The sequence below is a fragment of the Heterodontus francisci genome, chromosome 10 (genome assembly GCF_036365525.1).
Source record: "Heterodontus francisci isolate sHetFra1 chromosome 10, sHetFra1.hap1, whole genome shotgun sequence".
Classification (NCBI taxonomy): domain Eukaryota; kingdom Metazoa; phylum Chordata; class Chondrichthyes; order Heterodontiformes; family Heterodontidae; genus Heterodontus; species Heterodontus francisci.
Window position 1 is genome coordinate 57,914,169 of NC_090380.1, and position 21,407 is coordinate 57,935,575.

The 21,407-nt window shown below is 41.2% G+C and overlaps 1 protein-coding gene across 1 annotated transcript in view; it reads left to right on the forward strand.

Annotated features, from left to right (window-relative positions):
- LOC137374452 (limbic system-associated membrane protein-like) overlaps positions 1-21,407 on the forward strand; it is a 1,003,210-nt gene that overhangs the window by 814,067 nt on the left and 167,736 nt on the right. Inside the window, exons 4-6 of the mRNA XM_068040581.1 lie at positions 3,668-3,802; positions 9,618-9,738; positions 18,695-18,846. Of these exons, the coding sequence (XP_067896682.1) occupies positions 3,668-3,802; positions 9,618-9,738; positions 18,695-18,846 (408 nt within the window). The remainder of the gene's footprint in view (positions 1-3,667; positions 3,803-9,617; positions 9,739-18,694; positions 18,847-21,407) is intronic.

Sequence of the window (21,407 nt, forward strand, 5' to 3'; positions counted from 1 at the left end):
TCTTGCACTCATCAAGACAAATCGCAAGAATACCAATGTAAGGGAAAACAACAACTTTATACGATATGAGAAGAGAGTGCTGATTGGTTGGCAAGTGAACTCTGATTGGTAAAGGCGTTGCCATGGAGAATGCACCTGTTTACGGTGACTGACAGTTAACTGCCAAGTTTTGTTTGAAATTTAAACCAGACAGCTTGACTTTGATTGATCAAGGTATTTCCCTGAGGAATGAACCAGCGACTGGCTGTCACTTATTTTGTTTAGCTGAAACAGACGCAATGTGTGTACATGTCTGCAAAGAACAGGCCCTTGGGAATTAATAAATGTAGCTTCCAGTACGCGCAAATGCACCACACTGCGAACCCTACTGATAATCTTAAATTGGTTGTCAGTGTAATTCTTAGCACACTGAGGATTATTTAGCAAATGTTGTCCAATCACAGAATCACATCTAATGTTGGACACTGTATTTTGAGTTTTGCAAGCACGGGCTGGTTGGGTACGATCTGCACCTCGCCCATTGCGAACAGCGGAAGGGACATGCTGTTGGATAGGATCTGCCAGTCTTTAGGACGTACAACCTATATACTTAGCATCACACTGGCATTGAAATTCATATACTCCATTATTCATTTGTGTGTTGGCGGAACGTCTTTTTGGCTTGACGGCAGCATCCTGTTAGTGGCGAACACCGCATGTGTTGCTACTGCATAGAAGCAGCGTGAAACAGCTAGATTCACCTGTTCCTCAAACTATTGGGATACATTACCCTTCCAGTTTAATCTGAGGTAGACTGGGCACTTTTCAGGGATGAAAAAGATGGCCTTAGGCCCTTTCATAAGTTTGCGCGATGTACAGTGAGAAATGATCTGATCAGGGGAGCCATTGTCACGCAGGATGCCTTTGATTCGCCCTATTTCAGCATCCAGCTTACATGGTGAGCAAATGGCTCGGGCCCTATTTACGAGGTTGCCAATAAGGCCAATCTTATAGCATGTGAAACTGTGAGAATCCCAATGCGTGTATTGACCAGTGAAAGTAGGCTTGCGGTAGACCGTGGTAGAGAACCCCTCAGCAGATTTCTCAACTAGTACTTCAAGGAAAGGGAGCTCATTTGACTGCTCCATTTCAAAGGTAAATTTGAGCGCAGGTTGGAGCTCATTAAGACATGTAAGGAAATTATTATATGCAGCTGTGGATTCAAATATAAAAAACATATCATTTACATGTCAGAAATATGCAAGACGTAAGAAATTAGGTGTCATTCCCTCGAAGACATGTTTCCCATGGAACCCAAAAAAGATGTTTGAGAGTGCTGGGCCTAGAGGGGATCCCATAGCAACACCATCTATTTGGGCATACATGGTGTTGTTAAAACTGAACTCAACTGCGTGAGTTGCCGAGTTCATAAGTTCAATGAATATTGATCCACGCAATGGTAGTGGGTCGAGATCACCATGATATAGTGCTGCAGTTCAAATATCTATGGCTTCCTTAAGTGGTACATTGATGAATAGACTATCAATGTCACATGAGCACATGGACACGGCATTGCATCGATATGCAAGACCTGTATGGTTTTTGCAAATGTGAAGGAATCCTTCACCGTGTATGTGGAGAACTTGCTCAAAACTTGTTGTTACAATTCGCCCAACCATTTGGCCAATTTATGTTTTGCAGAACCGGTCCTACCTCTTGCATATTTGAATCCGCAGCTGCATGTAATAATTTCCTGACATCTTACATGTCTCCATCCTGCGCTCAAATTCACCTTTGATAGTGGAGCAGTCAAAGGAGCTCCCTTTCCTTGACGTACTAGTTGATAAATTTACTAAGGGGTCTTAACGACGATCTACCGTAAGCCTACTTTCACTGTCAATACACGGGTTGGGATTCTTACAGTTCTATGTGCTATAAGATTGGCCTTATAGGCAACCTTGTAAATAGGGCCCGAGCCATTTGCTCACCATGCAAGCTGGATTCTGAAATCAGGCAAATCAAAGGCATTTGCGTGACAATGGCTACCCTGATCAGATCATTTCTCGCTGTATATCATGCAAACTTATGAACGGACCTAAGGCCATCTTTTTCGGCCTTGAAAAGTGCGCAGTCTGCTTCAGATTACCCTGAAAGGGTAATGTATTCCAAAAATTTGAGCAACAGATGAAGCTAGCTGTTTCATGCTGCTACTATGCAGTAGCAACACGTGTGGTTTTTGCCACTAACAGGATGGTGCCATCAAGCCAAAAAGACGTTCTGCCTATCATACAAATGAGTAATGTGGTATAAGAATTTCAATGCCAGTGTGATGCTAGGTATATAGACCGTACGTCCCAAAGACTGGCAGATCGTATCAAACAGCATGTCCCTTCCGCTGTTCGCAATGGGCAAGGTACAGACCGTACCCAACCAGCCCTTGCTTGTAAAACTCAAAACACAGTGTCCAACATTAGATGTGATTCTGCGATTGGACAACATTTGCTAAATAATCCTCAGTGTGCTAAGAATTACACTGACAACCAATTTAAGATTGTCAGTCGAGTTCACAGTACGGTGCATTTGCACGTACTGGAAGCTATATATATTAATACACAGGGCCCTGTTCTTTGCAGACACAAAGAACATGTATACACATTGCACCTGTTTCAGCTAAACAAAATAAGTGACAGCCATTCGCTGGTTCATTCCTCAGGACAATGCCTTGAACAATCAGGGTCAAGTTGCCTGGTTTAAATTTCAAACAAAGTTTAGCAGTTAACTGTCAGTCACCATACACTAGTGCATTGTCCATGGCAACGCCTCTACCAATCAGAGTCCACCTGCCAACCAATCAACACTCTCTTCTCATACAGTATAAATTTGTTGTTTTCCCTTACATTGGTATTCTTGAGATTTGTCCTGATGAGTGCAAGACGAAAAGCTTGGACAAAATGTCTCTCTTTTCAGCAATACTCAAGTTCTGTACTACCAAATGACTATTTGTATACAGTCTGTGAAGTTTGGTTATTTGGCTGGCTTCTAGCTGAATTCAGTGGTCCTGAGGCTTTTAGTTTGAAGAAGTAGATGATGGTTCAGTGGGTCTCTTTGGTGACAGCGTTATGGATGATTTCCTCCAACGGGGTTTCTGACTGTGGCCGGAGTATGCAAAGGTGATCAGACAACAAGCAGGATTTGCAAGCTTTTAAGCTTGAACGGAGAGAAAGAGAGAGAGACGGACTCCCACTAGGTCTGCTCATTTCAGAGTCCAGTTGCTTCTCCTTGGCTGCAGAGCAAACACCAGCTTAAAACCACAGGTGGGGTCGGGGGGTGGGGGGATTGTCTCATGACAGTCGCTCAGGTGATTCAGACATAGGATTTCGCAATATTTCTTCTTCTTGCTTAAAGAAAGAGAAGAAACAGTTTCTTTAAACTACCTGAGTCTTGGTTCTTGCTGGGAAATGCATGGACATTTTGTCTCCCTCAACACAGTCCTTTGCAATGTAGAATAAAGTGTTGCAAACTAGGTGATTATCTTAAGCTGAAAGGATGACTTTGCTGACAGCTTGCCTTTTAAAAAAAACACATAAATTTAGATCTCCAGTCAGTGGACCAAAGAAAATTATCATTCAACAAAATACAGTGGCATAACAATTGTTTTAAATAGTACATTTTATAACTTCTATTTTAGCCAGGGAAATCGAAGAGGAAGAGGAATACCTGGAAATCTTCATGATCAGTAGATACCAAGCAGGCATTTACCAGTGCAAAGCCGCCAATGAGGTTTCCTCTGCCGATGAGAAAAAGGTCCACATCACTGTTAACTGTAAGTAGTTCACAAAGTTTCTTCCTTTCATTCTTCCTGTCTTCCAAAAGGAAAAAAGAGTGCTGTGCTTAAACAGGTGTCTAATGAATTAGCACATTGTTGAACTGCATATGTTGCACGTTTTTAAAAATAGGACTAATTTATTCAGACTTAATAAGGCATTTTTGCAAGGAAGCTTTAAATAGCTTCCATTCATTACCTTGATAATTGCACCAATCCACCAAAAAAAAATTGTTAAGAAGGCAATCAAACAAATCTGTAAATTGAAATGATAGAAACTAATATAATGAATTAAACCAGATTATCTTGACATGTATTAGTATTCACAGAAATGTTTTACTGACTTAATATATAATTGTTGTATTGGGTACAGTTGTATTATGCAGATTATAATCATCAACTGATCATTTACTTGAGTATGTCATTTCCTAGGTTAGTTAAAAATATTGCTCATTCCCATAAATATAAATAAGAACAGCAATCAATATTTCTTACTAGCTCACTCTTGGTCTGGCACAGAGGGCTGAATTTTAACTGAAAGTAACAGGTGGGTTTGGGTCAGGTTTGGGCGTGGGTGTGGAGGTGTGGGTTAAAGTGTCAGAAATCTGATTCCTGACCCAAACCTGTTTCCAACCCACCCATTTCCAGTTTTAGCTGAGGCTGGAAAGTGGGGCAGGCGACCAACCCAACACAAGGAAGTGGGTTGGAGTTTTAATTATGATAATCAGGCTGCTAGCTTAATTTTCATGCAGCCTTTGGACTTTAACAGCTGTCGGCCATGCTTCCCAATTGTCAGGGAAGTCAGCCACTTCCTCAAGCCGGGATTTGGTAGATTCAGGAGGTAAGTGCCTTCGAACCCCCTAGATCCAGGGACCTGTCTGTGTAGCCTCCACAATCGGGACCCTCCCCCCAACAGCCTTTCCCCTGAGCCCTGAGGCCTCCATTCACTGGCACCCTCCCACCAGGCCCCAATTTCTCCCCACCACATGAAATCGATTCCCCCACAGCTACCACCAGGCTCTGATCTCACCACCACCACCAGGGCCCAATCCCCTCCTCAGTGCCCAGCCTCAGTAGCCCACCTCCTCCTGATCATCCCAACAATTGTCCCTCATCTGACCCCTCTCCCCAGCCAACATTCCCTCACATTGCCCCCCCTATGGTCGGCCCCCTGGTACCAGTGCGAGCTCACGAGTTGATGTGGCCATCAGGCACCGGCTTTCTGCCTGACTGGAGGCCCAGCTGATGTGTGGGGGAATCTGCTGTGGGTCAGGTCAGTGAAAATTCTGCCCAGAGACTCATATTTATCTACATACACAGCTAGTCTACATGTGTAAATTTATGTTATTTTGTTGTTATAAATGAAGAACTAGAAATGCTTTTAACCAGGTTGACACTCCAATTGCTAAGTTAATTGTTTCTCAGCCTCCTGGTCTCCCATTGTTTTAAATTTAAAGTTCTGCTGTTTACGCCCATTTTTATGTTCCTGCGTATGTTAAGGAGATTGACAGGAAACTTGGGTTTAAACATACATCAGTAAAATGGATGTACAATTTTGGATGTAACTTCCCAATTATAACCCCACAGGAAGTTCCACCCTAGATGTTTGCACACAGTCAAGTTAAGATTAACTGACTTAATTTCCTGACTTATCCTAGTCCCCTTTTTGAACAGGGGTGTGTGACACTTTGCTGACCAATGGCACTATTCCCATAACCAAAGATTTTTGAAAAATTATGGTTAATGTCATCACTTGGTCCTTGTCAACCTCCTGCAGTATTCTGGGATACACACCAACTACTTTTCTACTTGTAATTACATTAACTGCTTTAGTACATTTTTCTCTTTAATATTTATCCCCAATAGTACATCTTCCACATATTCCAGGTAGTTCTACAGTACAAATTACACCTTCCTCTGCAAAACCCATCAACTATCTCTGCCATTCTCTCATCCTGACATACAAGAGCGCTCCATTAATCACTAAGTTTTTCATCCTTTCTTCAACCAGTGGCATCAGCCTTCACTTAGTATCATAGTAAATAATACTGATTGCTGAAGAGTTGGACCTCACCTAATATTACCAGTAGGAAAGATTGTTATCTACCTGTCTCAGTTTGCTTTAAGTATATTGGGCTACATAATCTGTAGGCTAGCTAGCGATTTCATAATTCCTGTTACTGATGAAATCAGGTGATTTCAAATGGAACGCTGCATGATTTTTTTTTCCTTTCCTGGAGGAATCACAAAGAATAAGTCCTAAAGCTTTTAAAAATAAAAGTACACTGGATGAATGCCTTCACAATCTCTAAGATACACTCACATCCCCATTGTTAGAATTGGTTTTGTGCCATTCTTTTTATGCTACACTTACGTTGCTGGACTGATTCCTGGAACACATTGATAACCACCAGCTACAGCTTTTGTTGTTGGTGGAAAAGCTGAGTTTATTTTACAGTGCAGTTCTTCACCAATCAGCACTATCTTCCCTTCTTTCCCATGAACCCCAGGATCCCACAGCACAGAAGGATGCCATTGAGTCCGTTCTGTCTGGGCTGGCTTTTTACAAAACTAAAACCCAGTTCTCCACTATCTTCAGCCTAAAATATTTTTCCCTTCAAAGATACTTTTGTCTCTGCCTCATCCACTCCATGTGCAAAGCTTTCCATACTCGAACAACATTCTGCCTAAAACATTTTTTCTAATCTCTTTCCTCACTGTCAATGACAATTTGAATTTGATGACCCCCATCACTGACCCCCGAAATGGTATTTTTCTATTCACTGTATCATAACCCATCATAAGTTTAGAAACTTCCATTAAGTCTTCTTTTTGCCGCCTCTGCTCCAGTGGAAATATTTCTGGAACTTGAGTCTGTCTTCTTAATTATAGTTTCCCAGCCCTGGCATCACCCTAATGAATCTAGCTGTAATGTATTTTTTATAACAGTGTGACCATTACGGCACACGATATAACTGTAGCCTAACTATTGCCTTCTACAAATTTATCATTATTCCATTATAGTGGGTGAAATTTCTCCTGTCAATCTTCGAGCCATATTGTTAAACATGACTACAAAACGGGATTTCCCATTTTGTATTTAGAATAGGCTTTTCAGTAAAATTATCAGCAGAGGAAATGTTAACTCCTTGGTGTACCCAAACGCAACACTGCAACAAAATGGAATATTTTGTTTGTGGTGTATTTTTGTTCTTGATTTTCATTGCAGTACGTTTGGGGTTAAAAACTCATTATCTTAACTGTTTTAAGAAACTGCACAATTCATTATGTCAGTATAAACATATCAGAGACAAACATTGACATTCTCTATCTTCCCTTGTAGAGTCCAAACCACCCCTTCCTCCCTTTCAGTCCCTTAACATTTTATTTTCCTCTTGAGTTCACCGACCAGATTCACCAGCAATGGATTAGTTACATCTCATCATTAGCTCCTCCTCAACAAGCTTTCTGGCTATGCCTAATTCTTTGCTAATTTTTATGTAACCTATGATTTTACCCTACATTCAGACCCAAACTCCTATCAATTGGCTTTTCCCCACCACAAGTTCTCTTCCTTTTCCACCACCTCCTTCCTTTGATATCCTTTTTATTACATAGACTTGAGTGCATCAATCACATCACTGGCTGTTAACCATCCCGATATCTGATTGGACCATGTTAAGCATTAGCTTGTGTGCAAATTAGTTATGTGTGTTTCGTGCAGTACAACAGTGACTATTCGCATAAATGCAGTCCTTTCTTTTATAAATGAAAGTTGTTGTTGCAAGTGTGATTTTCTTCACCCACTGGTTAACAGCTCACTGAGCCAGCTGACTAATGTGTGCAATGTACAGCCAATAAGGTACAGAAGGATAATGATTTGGGGTAAGTATTTTAAATGGGACAGGATGACTCAATTGAACATATAAAACAACAGTTAAAGCGAATACCAATTACTTAATTCAATCTTATTCCTCTCCTGAAAAATGAGAGGTTGGAAATAGTAAACCATGTGTTTATTCATTCGCTAAATTACTTGAATTTTTGTCATCACCTTTCTTTCTCGGCAACATCTAACTGCACATACTGACCTCTTGCATTTTATGTTCCAGCTATAGGCCCTGAGTCTTTTGTTTAAAATCCTACAGCTCAGGTATCCCTTTGTCGCTTTTTTCTTGGTCTGCCCGGCCAGGCGGAGGACTGGGACAATGCCTTCCACCCTGTTGGTGATTTGCCAGTGGGTGTGCCAATCAAAAAACAGCTACCATTGCTTCCCCCACCTCATCCCACATTCATCAGTTCTTTTGAGGCCATTAGAAGAAAACATACTGCAAAATAAGCAAAGAACCTCATGTGAAGTTATATTAAGGGATACTATCTCATGTACAGTAATAATAATATTAATGAAATGCCATGGCTGAAATTATTTTCAGCTTCCTTATGCATTCAAGGAGGAATGTATATATTATATCATCTGTTGTGCTGTCTTTGCTGTGACTACCCTTTGTTATTAAACCATGATTCAGGAAGTCATGTGAGGGCAACATAAGCCAAATACAGTGATGGGCTTCTTCTCAATCCCTGGGCTTATGACATTACTGGATATTAACCCTATAAAGGCAATATCTAGTTACTGGGGCGGAAGGGATTACTGGGGGGAATTGTTTTTGGCAGAGTATGAGAAAAATATCTGCATAAATCTCAAAAAACATATCGTAACTGAACTAAACAATCTGCTTCTTTGGCTCTGTTGTTGAAGCTCAGTAACTTGCCATTGGGAGGATTGTCGTATGACATGACTTTCTGACCTTCACTCCCTCCCTATGTAGGAGTACCTTCCTTCTGTTCAGTAGGTACCCTGGCAGGATGGGTTGAGATTGGGAACTTATTTTGTGAGGAATTGCAGTCAACTCCACTCCAACATGCTGCATCATTGTATACAGTATGGCCTAGAAATTCCTCAAGGCTTCACCCGATCTCCTGTGCTTACTTTGGTCGGAGATCAGTAGGATGCCCAGAGAAGTGGCTTAAGTAGCCCTTTTCAGCTACCTACTCCATGTCCCTGATAGTTTTGCCAATCTCCCATCAAATCAATACCAGATTGGAAGAACATATTGGGAATTTCGGGGCCTATTTCTATTAGTTGAGCAGAATTCGGAAAGGCGATGTAGGTCCCCCGCTAGCTCAATGGGCTAATGCACAATATGGGGTGATATTGATGCAGGTCAGAAAGATCCCAAATTCTATCTCCAAATTGTGCAATGAAAGTTATTCTATCAAATTGTAAAACATTTTTTAAAGTGCCCTGTGCTATCCTTTGAAGATTACAAGGGAGACTTTCCAATTCACTACCCACCACATGAACATCTACTGTCAAGAGTGTACTTCAGGGAATTGTGCACCTCCAGCTTGTTATTTTTCATCCAAATGTGTAGAAAATCATGGCCTGGGGATGTTCAATTTGTAGATATGTGTTGCTAGTCATGGTTCTCTGCCAGGAATACAAGTGAAAGATCTCCCCTTTTAAGCTGAGAAATTACTGCTGATGATGTGAATGCATGAATGCTTCTCACATTCATATGACATTCTTCCAAATGCCAACTTAGCAGAGGTGGTAATACATTTAAATTAAACTGGCTAAAACCCTGGATTAAAATGCATACATTAAAAACTCTTGAATGCATTAGGCTTTGGCACATGATTATTCCCTAAGATTACTATATTATTCGGCAAAGTATGGAAAGTGTTGCATCAGAATGTGATAATCATTTTTTTCAGTGCTACTCTCCATATGTGGATTTGTACTGTTTTACAGATGCTCCCACAATTAAATACGCTCAGAGTGCAGATGTTGCAGTGGGGCGTACTGGGATGCTGCACTGTGAGGTTTCGGCTGTCCCACCAGCAGATTTCGAGTGGTATAAGGAAGACAAGCGGTGAGTGTTGCAACAAAATATAACATTTAAAAATCAACCAGGAGAAGTTCCACACAGCAGATGACTAGCTAAAATGAAGATGCATGGAATCGAAGATAACCTCATGTATACAGTACACTAGAGTTGAACAAGGATGTTTGATGGGCATTATGTCAGACAGTGCAAATCTACAGATACTTTGAAATTATCTTATTTTCCAAGAACAAGAAACCAAGAAATGGTGACAACTTTTAGTGACTGTGGAATTTAGGTTTCGACTAGAAAGGTTTGTGCGAGAACATTATCCTCACTCAGCAACGAATTCTAGGGCAGACAGCAAGGCTGTGTTGTGTTGTCAACAACGTTTGCCAATCTGTAGCAAAAATAACTTCAAAAATACAAGAGCAAAATTTCTAGCAAGGCAAATCTGCTACTCTGTCAGTCTCAAAAACATCAGATCATACTGACACACTGGGACCAATCATCTGCAAGCTGCCATACCATTAGTTGCACAGATAATGCATACCAATGCCCTCCAACAGCAGAGCAGTTTGTGGCATCAGACAACCTAACCCTAACTCCAACTTCTCTCAGACAATTGTCTGTCTCATGCTATCCCTGGGCTGGAGTGGCGGGGTAAGTGGTGCGGTGGGGGTGGGGAGAGGATGGGGAGGCAGAGGGTGGATGGAGGATGGAAGAGGTGTGTAGATTCCCCTCCCCCGTCATGCTCAGTGTAAGGCAGCTTATGCTAACCTTTTTTAAATGCCCACATCTGGAAGGGTCCCTTCTGCATTGTTGGACTGCAATACTCATTGGGTCCACTTCTAACCTTTTGAAGCTTATTATGCCTCATCTGGCTGGACATACTGACCTTCAGTCTTATATCAGGTCGAAACATGGGTGGCCTGAGCATTAGTGAGCAGGGTATTGCTGAGCTAGTGCTGCTTGATAGCAGTGTTGATGACACAATCCATCACTTTGCTGATGAATGGGAGTAGACTGATAGGGTGGTAAATGGCTGGTTTGGATTTGTCCTGCTTTTTGTGCACAGGACATCCCTGGGCAATTTTCCACATTGGGGTTAAATGCCAGTGTTGTAGCTGTACTGGAACAGCTTGGCTAGTGGTGCGGCCATTTCTGGAGCACAAGTCTGCACGTTGTGAGGGCCCATAGCCTTTGCAGTATCCAGTGCATTCAGACTTTTTTGATATCATGTGGAGTGAAGAGGTTTGGATGAAGACTGGCATCTGTGATGTTGGAGACCTCAGGAGCAGGCCGAGATGAAACATCCACTCTGCACTTCTGGTTGAAGATGGATGCAAATGCTTCAACCTTGTCTTTTGCAAGGATGATTTTCTCCTATAAAATAACATCCTTACCGCTTAGCTCCAGAGAAATAAGCCCAGGTGAAAGCAGAAATTCAATACTTGTTGGTAAACCACCTAAATAAACCCAGTCAAAGCATCTGGAGTTCCCCAGTCATATTAATGCCTAAACCTGATGGTTCAACTAGATTTTGCATAGACTACAGAAAGGTTAATGCTGTAACAAAGGCAGACTCCTATCCAGTTCCTTGCTTGGAAGACTATTTTGATAGAGTTAACAGTGCCACATTCTTACCAAAATAGATTTGTTAAAGGGATACTGGCCTTTGTCACACCAGACAGTCTTTTCCAATGCTGACTGATGCCATTCGGGCTAAAAAATGCCCCAGGAACTTTCCAGAGACGAATGAACCAAATGGTAGCCAGTATTCTGAACTGTGTGGTTTACCTTGATGATGTGTGGGTATACAGTGACACTTGGAAGGACCACTTGGAACAACTAGAAGCTCTGTTTAGAAAATTACAATCGGCTGATTTGATGAGAAACCTTGCCAAATGTAAATTTGTAAATGTGCGGATAACCTTCCTAGGGTATAGAGTAGGGCAAGAACAAGTGTTGCCAAGAACAGCAAAAGTACAAGCATTGATGAGGTTCCCTACCCCTAAGACTAAATGAGAAATCATGAGGTTTTTGGGGATGTGTTGCTTCTACCACAAGTCTGCACTGAATTTCAGCACTATATCTACTCCACTGATGGATTTCCTACAAACGAAAGCCAAGGTAGTGTGGTCGGGGGAGTGCCAAGCATCTTTTGAGAGGCTGAAAGCAATTTTGACCAATGAACCAGTGTTGGCTGCCCCAAATTTCACTAAGCCCCTGAAGGTAGCAATTGATCCTAGTGACCTGGAGATAGGTGCATTCAAGTTCCAAGAAGATGAATCGGGCTCATAAAGGCCCATGGGATACTTTTCCAAAATGCTAAATTGACACCAAAAGAGACACTCTACAGTGGGAAAAGAAACCCTGGGCTTACTACTAGCTTTAAAACATTTTGAAGGATATGTTCACCATGGCTACAGGGAGACACTGGTATATACTGATCATAACCCCCTAGCCTTTGTAGAAAAATTCCAAAACCAGAATGCCAGACTATTTTGATGGAGTTTACTATTGCAGCCCTATCACTTAAAGATTATCCATATTGTGGCGAATAACAATTTAATTGCTGATGTTTTGTCTAGAATTTAACTTTGAGTTATCTGAGTGCAACGATGGTACAGGGCATAAGCTTTATTAGTTACAGGTAAAGAGTAAATGAGACTGAGTGTGGAAATGTGTTTTAAATTTTTCATATTCTGTTTTTGTCCATACTTTGGAGTCATAGAGTCGTACGGCAGAGAAACAGACCCTTCGGCCCACCGCGTCCATGCCGACCATAATGCCTATCTATACTAATCCCACCTGCCTGCATTAATTCCATATCCCCCAATGCCCTGCTCATTCGAGTACCTGTCCAGATGCCTCTTAAATGTCGCGACTGTTCCTGCCTCCACCACCTCCTCAGGCAGCTCATTCCAGATACCCACTATTCTTTGTGTGAAAAATTTACCCCTTTGATCCCCTTTAAACATCCTCCCTCTCACCTTAACTCTATACCCTCTAGTTTTAGTCACCCCTACCATGGGAAACAGACTCTGGCTATCTACCCTATCAATGCCTCTCATAATTTTATATACCTCTATCATGTCCCCTCTCAGCCTCCTTCTCTCCAGGGAAAACAGACCCAGCCGATCCAATCTCTCTTTTTCCTCAAGCCCTCCAAACCAGGCAACATCCTTGAGAATCTTTTCTGCACCCTGTCTAGCTTAATCACATCTTTCCTGTAGTGCGGCGACCAGAACTGCACACAGTACTCCAAATGTGGCCTAACCAATGTAATGTACAACTGTAGCATGACGTCCCAACTCTTGTACTCAATGCCTCAGCCGATGAAGGCAAGCATGCCATACGTCTTCTTCACCACCCAGTCTACCTGTCAGTTAAGAATAGGTTAGATAGGTGGTTGAAAGAAAGGAGAATAAAGGGATATGCGAACAGTAAGGGGATAAGTAACCATACACGTACATCAACACAAACTGGTTGGGCCGAACATCCTTTTTCAATGTTGTAATTTCTGTGCTTCTAAATGAAGTTTAGGGAACTATGTCCTTGCACCCCAAGGTCTCTCTGCTCAACAACACTCCCCATTCACTGTATACGTCCTGCCCTGGTTTAACTTCCCAAAATGCATCACTTCACACTTGTCTGCATTAAATTCCATTTGCTACTCCCTTGCCCACTTTCCCAGTTGATCTATATCCTGTTGTGACCTTAGACAACCTTCTTCACTGTCCACTATACCACCAATTTTGGTGTCATCTGCAAACTTACTAATCATGCCCCTTACATTCACATTCAGGTCATTAATATATATGACAAACAACAGAGGGCCCAGCACTGATCCCTGCGGCACACCACTGGTTACCGGCCTCCAATCTGAGAAACAACCCTCCACGACCACCCTCTGCCTCCTATCACCAAGCCAATTTTGTATCCAATTTGCTAGCTCACCCTGGATCCCATGTGTTCGAAACCTCTGGACCAGCCTACCATGCGGGACCTTGTCAAAGGCCTTGCTAAAGTCCATGTAGACAATGTCCATTGCCCTGCCCTCGTCAATCTCTTGGTCACCTCCTCAAGGAACTCAATCAAATTCGTGAGACATGATTTCCCACGCACAAAGCCATGCTGACTATCCCTAATCAGACCATGCTTTTCCAGATGCATATAAATCCTGTCTCTCAGAATCCCTTCCAAAAACTTTCCCACCACTGATGTAAGGCTCACTGGCCTGTAGTTCCCTGGCTTATCACTGCTGCCCTTCTTAAATAAAGGCACAACATTAGCTATCCTCCAGTCTTTCGGTATCTCACCCGTGGCTAACGATGATACAAAAATCTCTGCCAGGGCCCCAGCAATCTCCTCCCTTGCTTCCCATAGCATCCTAGGATACACCTGGTCAGGCCCTGGGGATTTATCCACCTTAATGCGCTTCAATACCTCCAACACCTCCTCCTTTGTAATGTTGATATGCTCCAGGATATCGGTGTTCCCTCCCTTGAACTCACTAGCTTCCATGACCTTCTCCACAGTAAATACGGATGAGAAATATTCATTTAAGACCTCGCCCATTTCCCGTGGCTCCACACATAGATTGCCACACTGATCCTTAAGGGGACCTACTCTCTCCCTAGCTACCCTTTTACTCTTAATATACTTATAGAAATTTTAGGATTCTCCTTTATCTTATCTGCCAGGGAAATCTCATGGCCCCTTTTCGCCCCCCTAATTTCCTTCTTAAGTGTAGTCCTTCATCCAATATACTCCTCGAGGGACTCGCTTGATCCGAGCTGCCGAGACCTGACATACGTCTCCTTCTTTATCCTGACCAGACCCTCAATATCCCTTGTCAATTAAGATTCCCTTAAATTGCTAGCCTTGCCCTTCCATCTAACAGGAACATGCTGGCCCTGAACTCTTCCTATCTCACTTTTAAAAGCCTCCCACTTGCCAGACGTCCCTTTACCTGTAAACAGCCTCTCTCATTCAGCTTTTGAGAGTTCCTGTCTGATACCATCAAAATTAGCCTTCCCCCAATTTAGGACTTCAACCTGAGGACCAGTCCTATCCTTTTCCATAACTATCTTGAAGCTAATAGAGTTATGGTCACTGGTCCCAAAGTGCTCCCCCACTGACACATCAACCACCTGCCCATCCTCATTTCCTAAGAGGAGGTCGAGTATAGCCCCTTCTCTAGTAGGGCCATCCACATACTGCTCCAGAAAACTATCCTGGACACACTTAACAAATTCTTCCCCATCTGATCCCTTCGCACTAAGGCAGCCCCAGTCAATATTAGGGAAGTTAAAATCACCTACTATTACAACCCTATAATTCCTACACCTATCTGTGATTTTCCTACATATATGCTCCTCCACTTCCCTCTGAGTATTGGGGGGCCTTTAGAATAATCCCATCAAAGTGATCACCCCTTTCTTATTTCTAAGTTCTACCCATATGGCCTCGCTGGACATTCCCCCCGGGATATCCTCTCTAAGTACTGCCGTGATGTTCTCCCTAATCAATAGTGCAACTCCCCCTCCTCTCTTACCTCCACCTCTATAATGAAACACATTAAAAAATTATGTTTCATTCCTCCAAGATGGAGGTATCATGAATGTGCTTCCCTTGTTAATATTTTTGAGGACTTGTGTTCAAAAGACTGTGGAAATACCTGAGGAGATGGTGGACTTGTTTTTTTTTTAAAAGGGTCACTGGAAGGACACTTGGGACTTTGCTTAAAAGCAAACACTTAGTGGAAGTTACATGTCTTAAGCTAAGTAAACCGCAGAAACCTTTCTGACTATTAGAGGTGTTTACGGAGAAGTGAAATGTCTAGATTTATGGTGGTCAGAAGTTGTTTTTGTTTTTGGATTGTTTGGAGTTCAGTTGGGGTGTAAGCCTGCTAAGAGAGAGAGGCTACCAGATCACCCTCTTCCACCTCTTTGAAAAATCCTGAGAATCCAAAGTGAGAACTGGAGAAACCGATGCAGCATCTCTCCTAAGAAGCTTCTGCAACACTTTCTCTTGACATCTCCTGAATGAACTGTTACTGAAAAGATCCCAATGATAACGGTATCTGTCTAGTGACACCCGTCTAAGTGTATCCGGACACCAGACCAACTGGAACATTCCGTATCTTATTCTTTTCCCTCAAGAATTAACAAATATTTGGCCAAGATATTTTGTTTTTGTAAAGTTGATCTCTGCAGAGAAAGCTTCTTTATTTTTTCTTTAACCTGTGTGTGTATGTGTGTGTGCATGTGTTGGGGTTATTTAGAAGGGTTATTTATACTTTCATATTTCAACCTGTGTGATAATAAGCTTTGCATCTTTATTGAATGAGTCTTGTTTTGTAATAAATTAATAATTTTGTGGTTTATTAAAGAAACCTGGTTGACGAATTTTTATTCTGAAACTAGTATAGATAAAGTATATAATTGGCCATATCGGTAACTGGGTAAAGCATTTAAATATATGTTGTGACCCGTGGAGAAGTGGAACTAGAGAAAGACAGTGCACTCCTCGGTCGTAACAGTAAGCATGTAAGATGCATATCTATATAAAGGCTTTCTTAAATGAGATGTGCAATAGAAATTCAAAATATGAACATCTTAGGACTGAAGGATGTACATGTGTCTGAAATGTATATAACAGACTGATTAAACCAGAATTTATTTCAGTTATTGAACTGAGTGCAACTACTGCATGGATTAATTGCACATACTATTGTAATATTATTGTACAATGAATAACCATTATTAGAACATAATACAGTTCAAAATCTATCTTTTGCACTGGTTACTCCAATTTCAGGCAAATTGTGCTGAGAAACCAGTGCAATTGAATGGAAATTCCAGGCCAGTGAGTCATATATGGATTTGAGCAGGAAGTTACAAAGGGACAAACAGTCTAATTGAGAGATGCCCACTTTGGTCTTTTCTCTCTGTTACCCTTCTTCCCCAGTGGCACATATTTGTTCTCAAAAATAGAATCGTTGTGGGGATTCCTTGATCTGCCAGCTTAATTTTGGTGAAAGATTGGAAGAAACCGCAGAAAAATGGTGCAAATGGCATTTCTCTAAGGTTTCTGCCAAACATCCATTGAAGTTACAGCAGGAGGTTAAGTGAACCTCCGTGGAAATTATTGGTGTCAGAGTATAGTATTTCTAAAAATGATCCACTTTTCTTCCATGCTACATAAGTGCTGTCCAATTCAATTGCCTCATTCCTCAAAATCTAGCTACTTAATGTTGAATGTCCCATTGTACTCATTCTCTTTTTCATCATGTCTAACCTTAAATTCCACCAAAATATTGTCACTGCTGCCAAGATATTCCCTGACTTGCTCCACCATTTCCTTGTTTTGACCTGATGTCCAGTCACTAGTACCATGACTCTCATGCTTGGTCAGCTAATTGTCTCCATGTAACAATCCATATTATGTCTAGCATCAAATTTTCACTCCTATTCTACTCCATATAGATTTCCCAGTCTATCCCTGGTAAATTTGTCATCCATAGTAACTGCATTTGGTCCTGAATGTGACTTCCTCATTTGACTGTAAAATTCATGGTCCAGTATCTCCTCTGACCTGTAGTCTAGCAGACGCCTTTAGTTAATTTCCTTACATCTTTCATCTCGGTTCACAGGATTTACACCTTGTTTGCCTATGTAAAAAATAGGTTTGTGTCCATTATAATCAAAGTTCCTTTCACATTGAAAAAACTAACCCGTTTCCCAGTTTGTACTTTCTATCTCCATAAAGTAATCTGTTTCCCAATATGTTTACCTAACCTATGTCATTGTTGAACCAGGTTTCTCTGATGCCTCTGATATCAAAGTCATACTCTCCACCAAGGACATTCAAGTCTTCAGTTTCATTCATAAGTATTTATTTACTGAGCCTTGAGGCATTAATTTCCCTGACTCCATAGATGGATGTATTTATTTTCCCATTATTCCCCTGTGTATCAACCTGGCATTTGAATTGTCATCTACCAGCCTTTGCTGTGTATTGTAACATCTAGCTTCTGTATGTTTTCTGCCTCCATCAGTCTTTATATTCTAAATTAGCTCTGTTTGCCTCTTCCCCCTGCCTTAACAGAATGAACATTACGACATGAGAAAATTTGCAAGAGTTACTGTGCTTCATAAAGTAATTAATTCTACAAAACGATCTGAGCTGTTTGAATGTGATAAGGAACTATGTAAAACCAGCCTATTACTGAAAGAATACTGAGCCCCCCATTTTACTTTCATTTTTAGTTATTTTGTCTTCTTTTTTTACATTCTTTTTTACATTTTTTACCATTTTTTTTTTGCATTTATTTCATTTGATCTTAGTTTGTTCAGTTTGCTTACCCACTGTTTTTTTCAGGTTTGCACTTGCTGCTGTTCAATATTCAGTGCATTAACACCTAATCTGTACTAATGCTTTGTCTTTCAACACACCATTAACATATTGTTTGCCTTTGCTCCATGACCTTTTGGACAGCTATGTGGCCTGGTCCAATCTACACCTCCTTTGTTATCTCTTGCCCCACCCCCACCTCACTTGCTTATCACCTGTGACTTTTCTAATATTTGTCAGTTCCAAAGAAGGGTCACTGACCCGAAACGTTAACTCTGCTTCTCTTTTCACAGATGCTGCCAGACCTGCTGAATGTTTCCAGCATTTCTTGTTTTTATTTCAGATTTCCAGCATCCGCAGTATTTTGCTTTTATATTACTGAAAGAAGATTGCTGTAAGATAGACACTCTGCACTTACTCACCCCACATGCATAGGGTGTACCATCACAGTCAAATGTATATTTTGTCCTTTTTCCACACCTAATTTAGATATGAAAACACGGTAGCATTCTGAGTATTGTAGAAAACCAGAATTGGAACTCTGTGATATAAAGTGTTTGAGATGCCAAGAAGAGCTTTTCCTTTCACAGTAGTCTTGGATGAGTAACTTGTGACTTTTTTCTCTTTCCACTCTTGTCAGGATATATAACAGCTCACAAGGCATCCAGATCCAGAACTTGGACAGTCGGTCTAGTCTCATCATCACTAATGCCACGGAGGATCACTATGGCAACTACACGTGCGTGGCAGGCAACAAGCTTGGGATCACCAATGCAAGCATATTTCTATACAGTAAGGCCTCTCCTGAACAATCAATAATCTGAAAATGTTAATTCTTTTTATGGCAATTATAACTTGATTAGTCTTGTTCAAGTGTTATTTTGGAACAATACTTTGTGTCCTGCAGTCTTTTCTTCCTTGCTGAAATCATGGCAGATTACTCCACCTGATCGGGAGCAAAAACCCAGATGTACTTTGTTTTCCTTGCAGCAAGCCCACCTTTATGTTGGTCAGTCAATAAACAGTCTTGACTGTGGTCATAGCGAAGGCAATGATCCAATATGCTCTGTGCCTCCTGCTTGACAGAGCCAGTATCAGCCATTAAGTGAAAGTCGTTTGATGTGCATTTGGAGAAGGAGGATAAATGGGAGATGGAAGAAACACTGGGAGTAATAGCACTGAATTTGTGGAAGAGTTTCTGAACAAATATTTTCTGGTTAGACAGCCATACATTTTAACATTTTCCCCAAGCACTCCTTCATTGGCAAACTCTGAGCCTTCATTGTGATGGTGCTGCAAAGAAGCTGATAGTTAAATTAATGTTAAGTGTTTTGTAACTCTGAAGTGTCCTTTTGGTTAAGAATGGTCATTGCAGAAATTTGACCCAACTGAAGAAGGCCAAATAAATGCTGACAATGAGTGTATTCCTATCTCATCTAATTTGAGAAATAGTTCCGTCTTGTGGCATAAAACAGGTGGTATTGTATTGGCCACCTGCTATATACCCGCTGATAGTCAGTCCCATTGACTTCAAAACCACTGAATATCTGGAGGAGAGTATAACAGGTGACTGATGCAATAGTACCTACTTTGTGTTATCGCCCAAAATGAATCTCTATCACCTTGTCTTTGGAAATGGCTCATTTATTTTAGTTTTGTTCTTTGTTTCTGCAGCTGTTTTGAATTGGCAAAGCTCTTCAAGTTTGACTGGCCAATTATTTTGAGGTTTCCGTGGAAAGGTTGGTGTGAATGAAAACCTTACCTGTTTAGAATGGCGGCCTGGAATTTCTGCTTGATTGCATTGGTTTCCTCAGTGCCATTCAGCTGAGATCAGTGTAACCAGCGCAAAAGATCACAGAATTTTAAGAGGAAATCTGTGTTTAGTGCAACCTGGGTTTCTGCAATCTTTTGTGCCCGTTTTAAAGACATTGCACTGGAAGCTGGCCCCACCCACAAAATTTGCCATGCTCCCAGAATGAATTAATCACCATTGGAAGTTTCTGCTAATTGCGCTCATTTGTCGGCCTTCCGGGAGGCTCCAATAATTGGGTGCAAGGACACTAATATGTGTATGTTGAAAGTTTTGAATGAGTTTAAAAAGCTAAAAGAACTCGCTACTGTATCTCAATCAAACTAGAAAATATTTTTGTGTATTTTAAAAGTCATTTTTAGTCATTTAAAATTAGGTACTCACAAGTGGGGTGGTTTCACACTGTGATTTAAAATGCTTATATTTTGTGATAAACCCATTTTCAACTGTGTTAATCAAACCTTAACAGTTCCCATTTTTAAATATGTCAAGGAATAGTTTATAAAGCAACTTTTTTTATTATGTTTCAAATAACTGCTCAATTTCCCTGGTTTCTGGCGGATTTTGCATTTGGCAATAAGTAAATTAATTTGAGTGGAAATTTGGGAGGGATGGGGGCGTTGGTAAACACTTCTCAAAATGCACAGATTTTGGATGCAATTTGCACTGGAATCATTGATTGCGCCCTAAGCGGAAACTCCATCTGGGCATTTTTGTATGGTGTATTTTGAAGGTTTATTTTTTAAAGGCGTTGGGGGTCACATTGCTATGGGTGCTGATTGAACTTCTTATAATCCTAGAAAGGACTGTGCTTGTAAAGCATTACGTTAGTTGTAAATAAACAATACTAGCTGGTAGTGGCAGGTATCATCCGATCACATGATTCTCACTCGTGTTCTACTTTACCTGAAATTCGTACCTAGGCATTGAGTGTGGCATATATTATCACAATTATCTCCCACATTAGCTTGTTGTGCTCACTGATTCAGGGATGATATTAAGCTTATGCAGCACAACCACCCAATTCCAATCTACTTACATCAAATGTGTGGTGTGCTCTTACACCCCCAGATAAAATGGGCTTTGCAACTGAAAGAAACTACTATTACTAAGTTTCTGCTGACACAAAGTTTTCTACAATGAAGATTACTGTAACTGCTCCTCAGCACTTGTTTTAGTGGAAAAGGACACGCAGAAACAGAGAATGGCATACTACTTCTATGTATAGGCTCAAGACCAAAATGGCAATTGCTGAAAAACTCCTGCCTCTGAAGACTCAGATTGAATAACTAGAATTTATATTGTACCTTCAACATAAAAGAGTGCCCTCAGGCACTTCATAGATAGCCATAAAGAAAATGGGCTCTTAGCCAACAAGAAAATATTATGGGGAGAAAAAGCCTTGGTTGATAGAAGATTTTTAATGAAGGACACGGAGAGAGAGAGAGAGAGCGAGGAAGAACAGGTTAGGAAGGGTTTTCCATTGAATAGGACCTTGGCAGCTGAAGGCTCTGCCACCAATAGTAAGGCAAAGGGAGGGAGA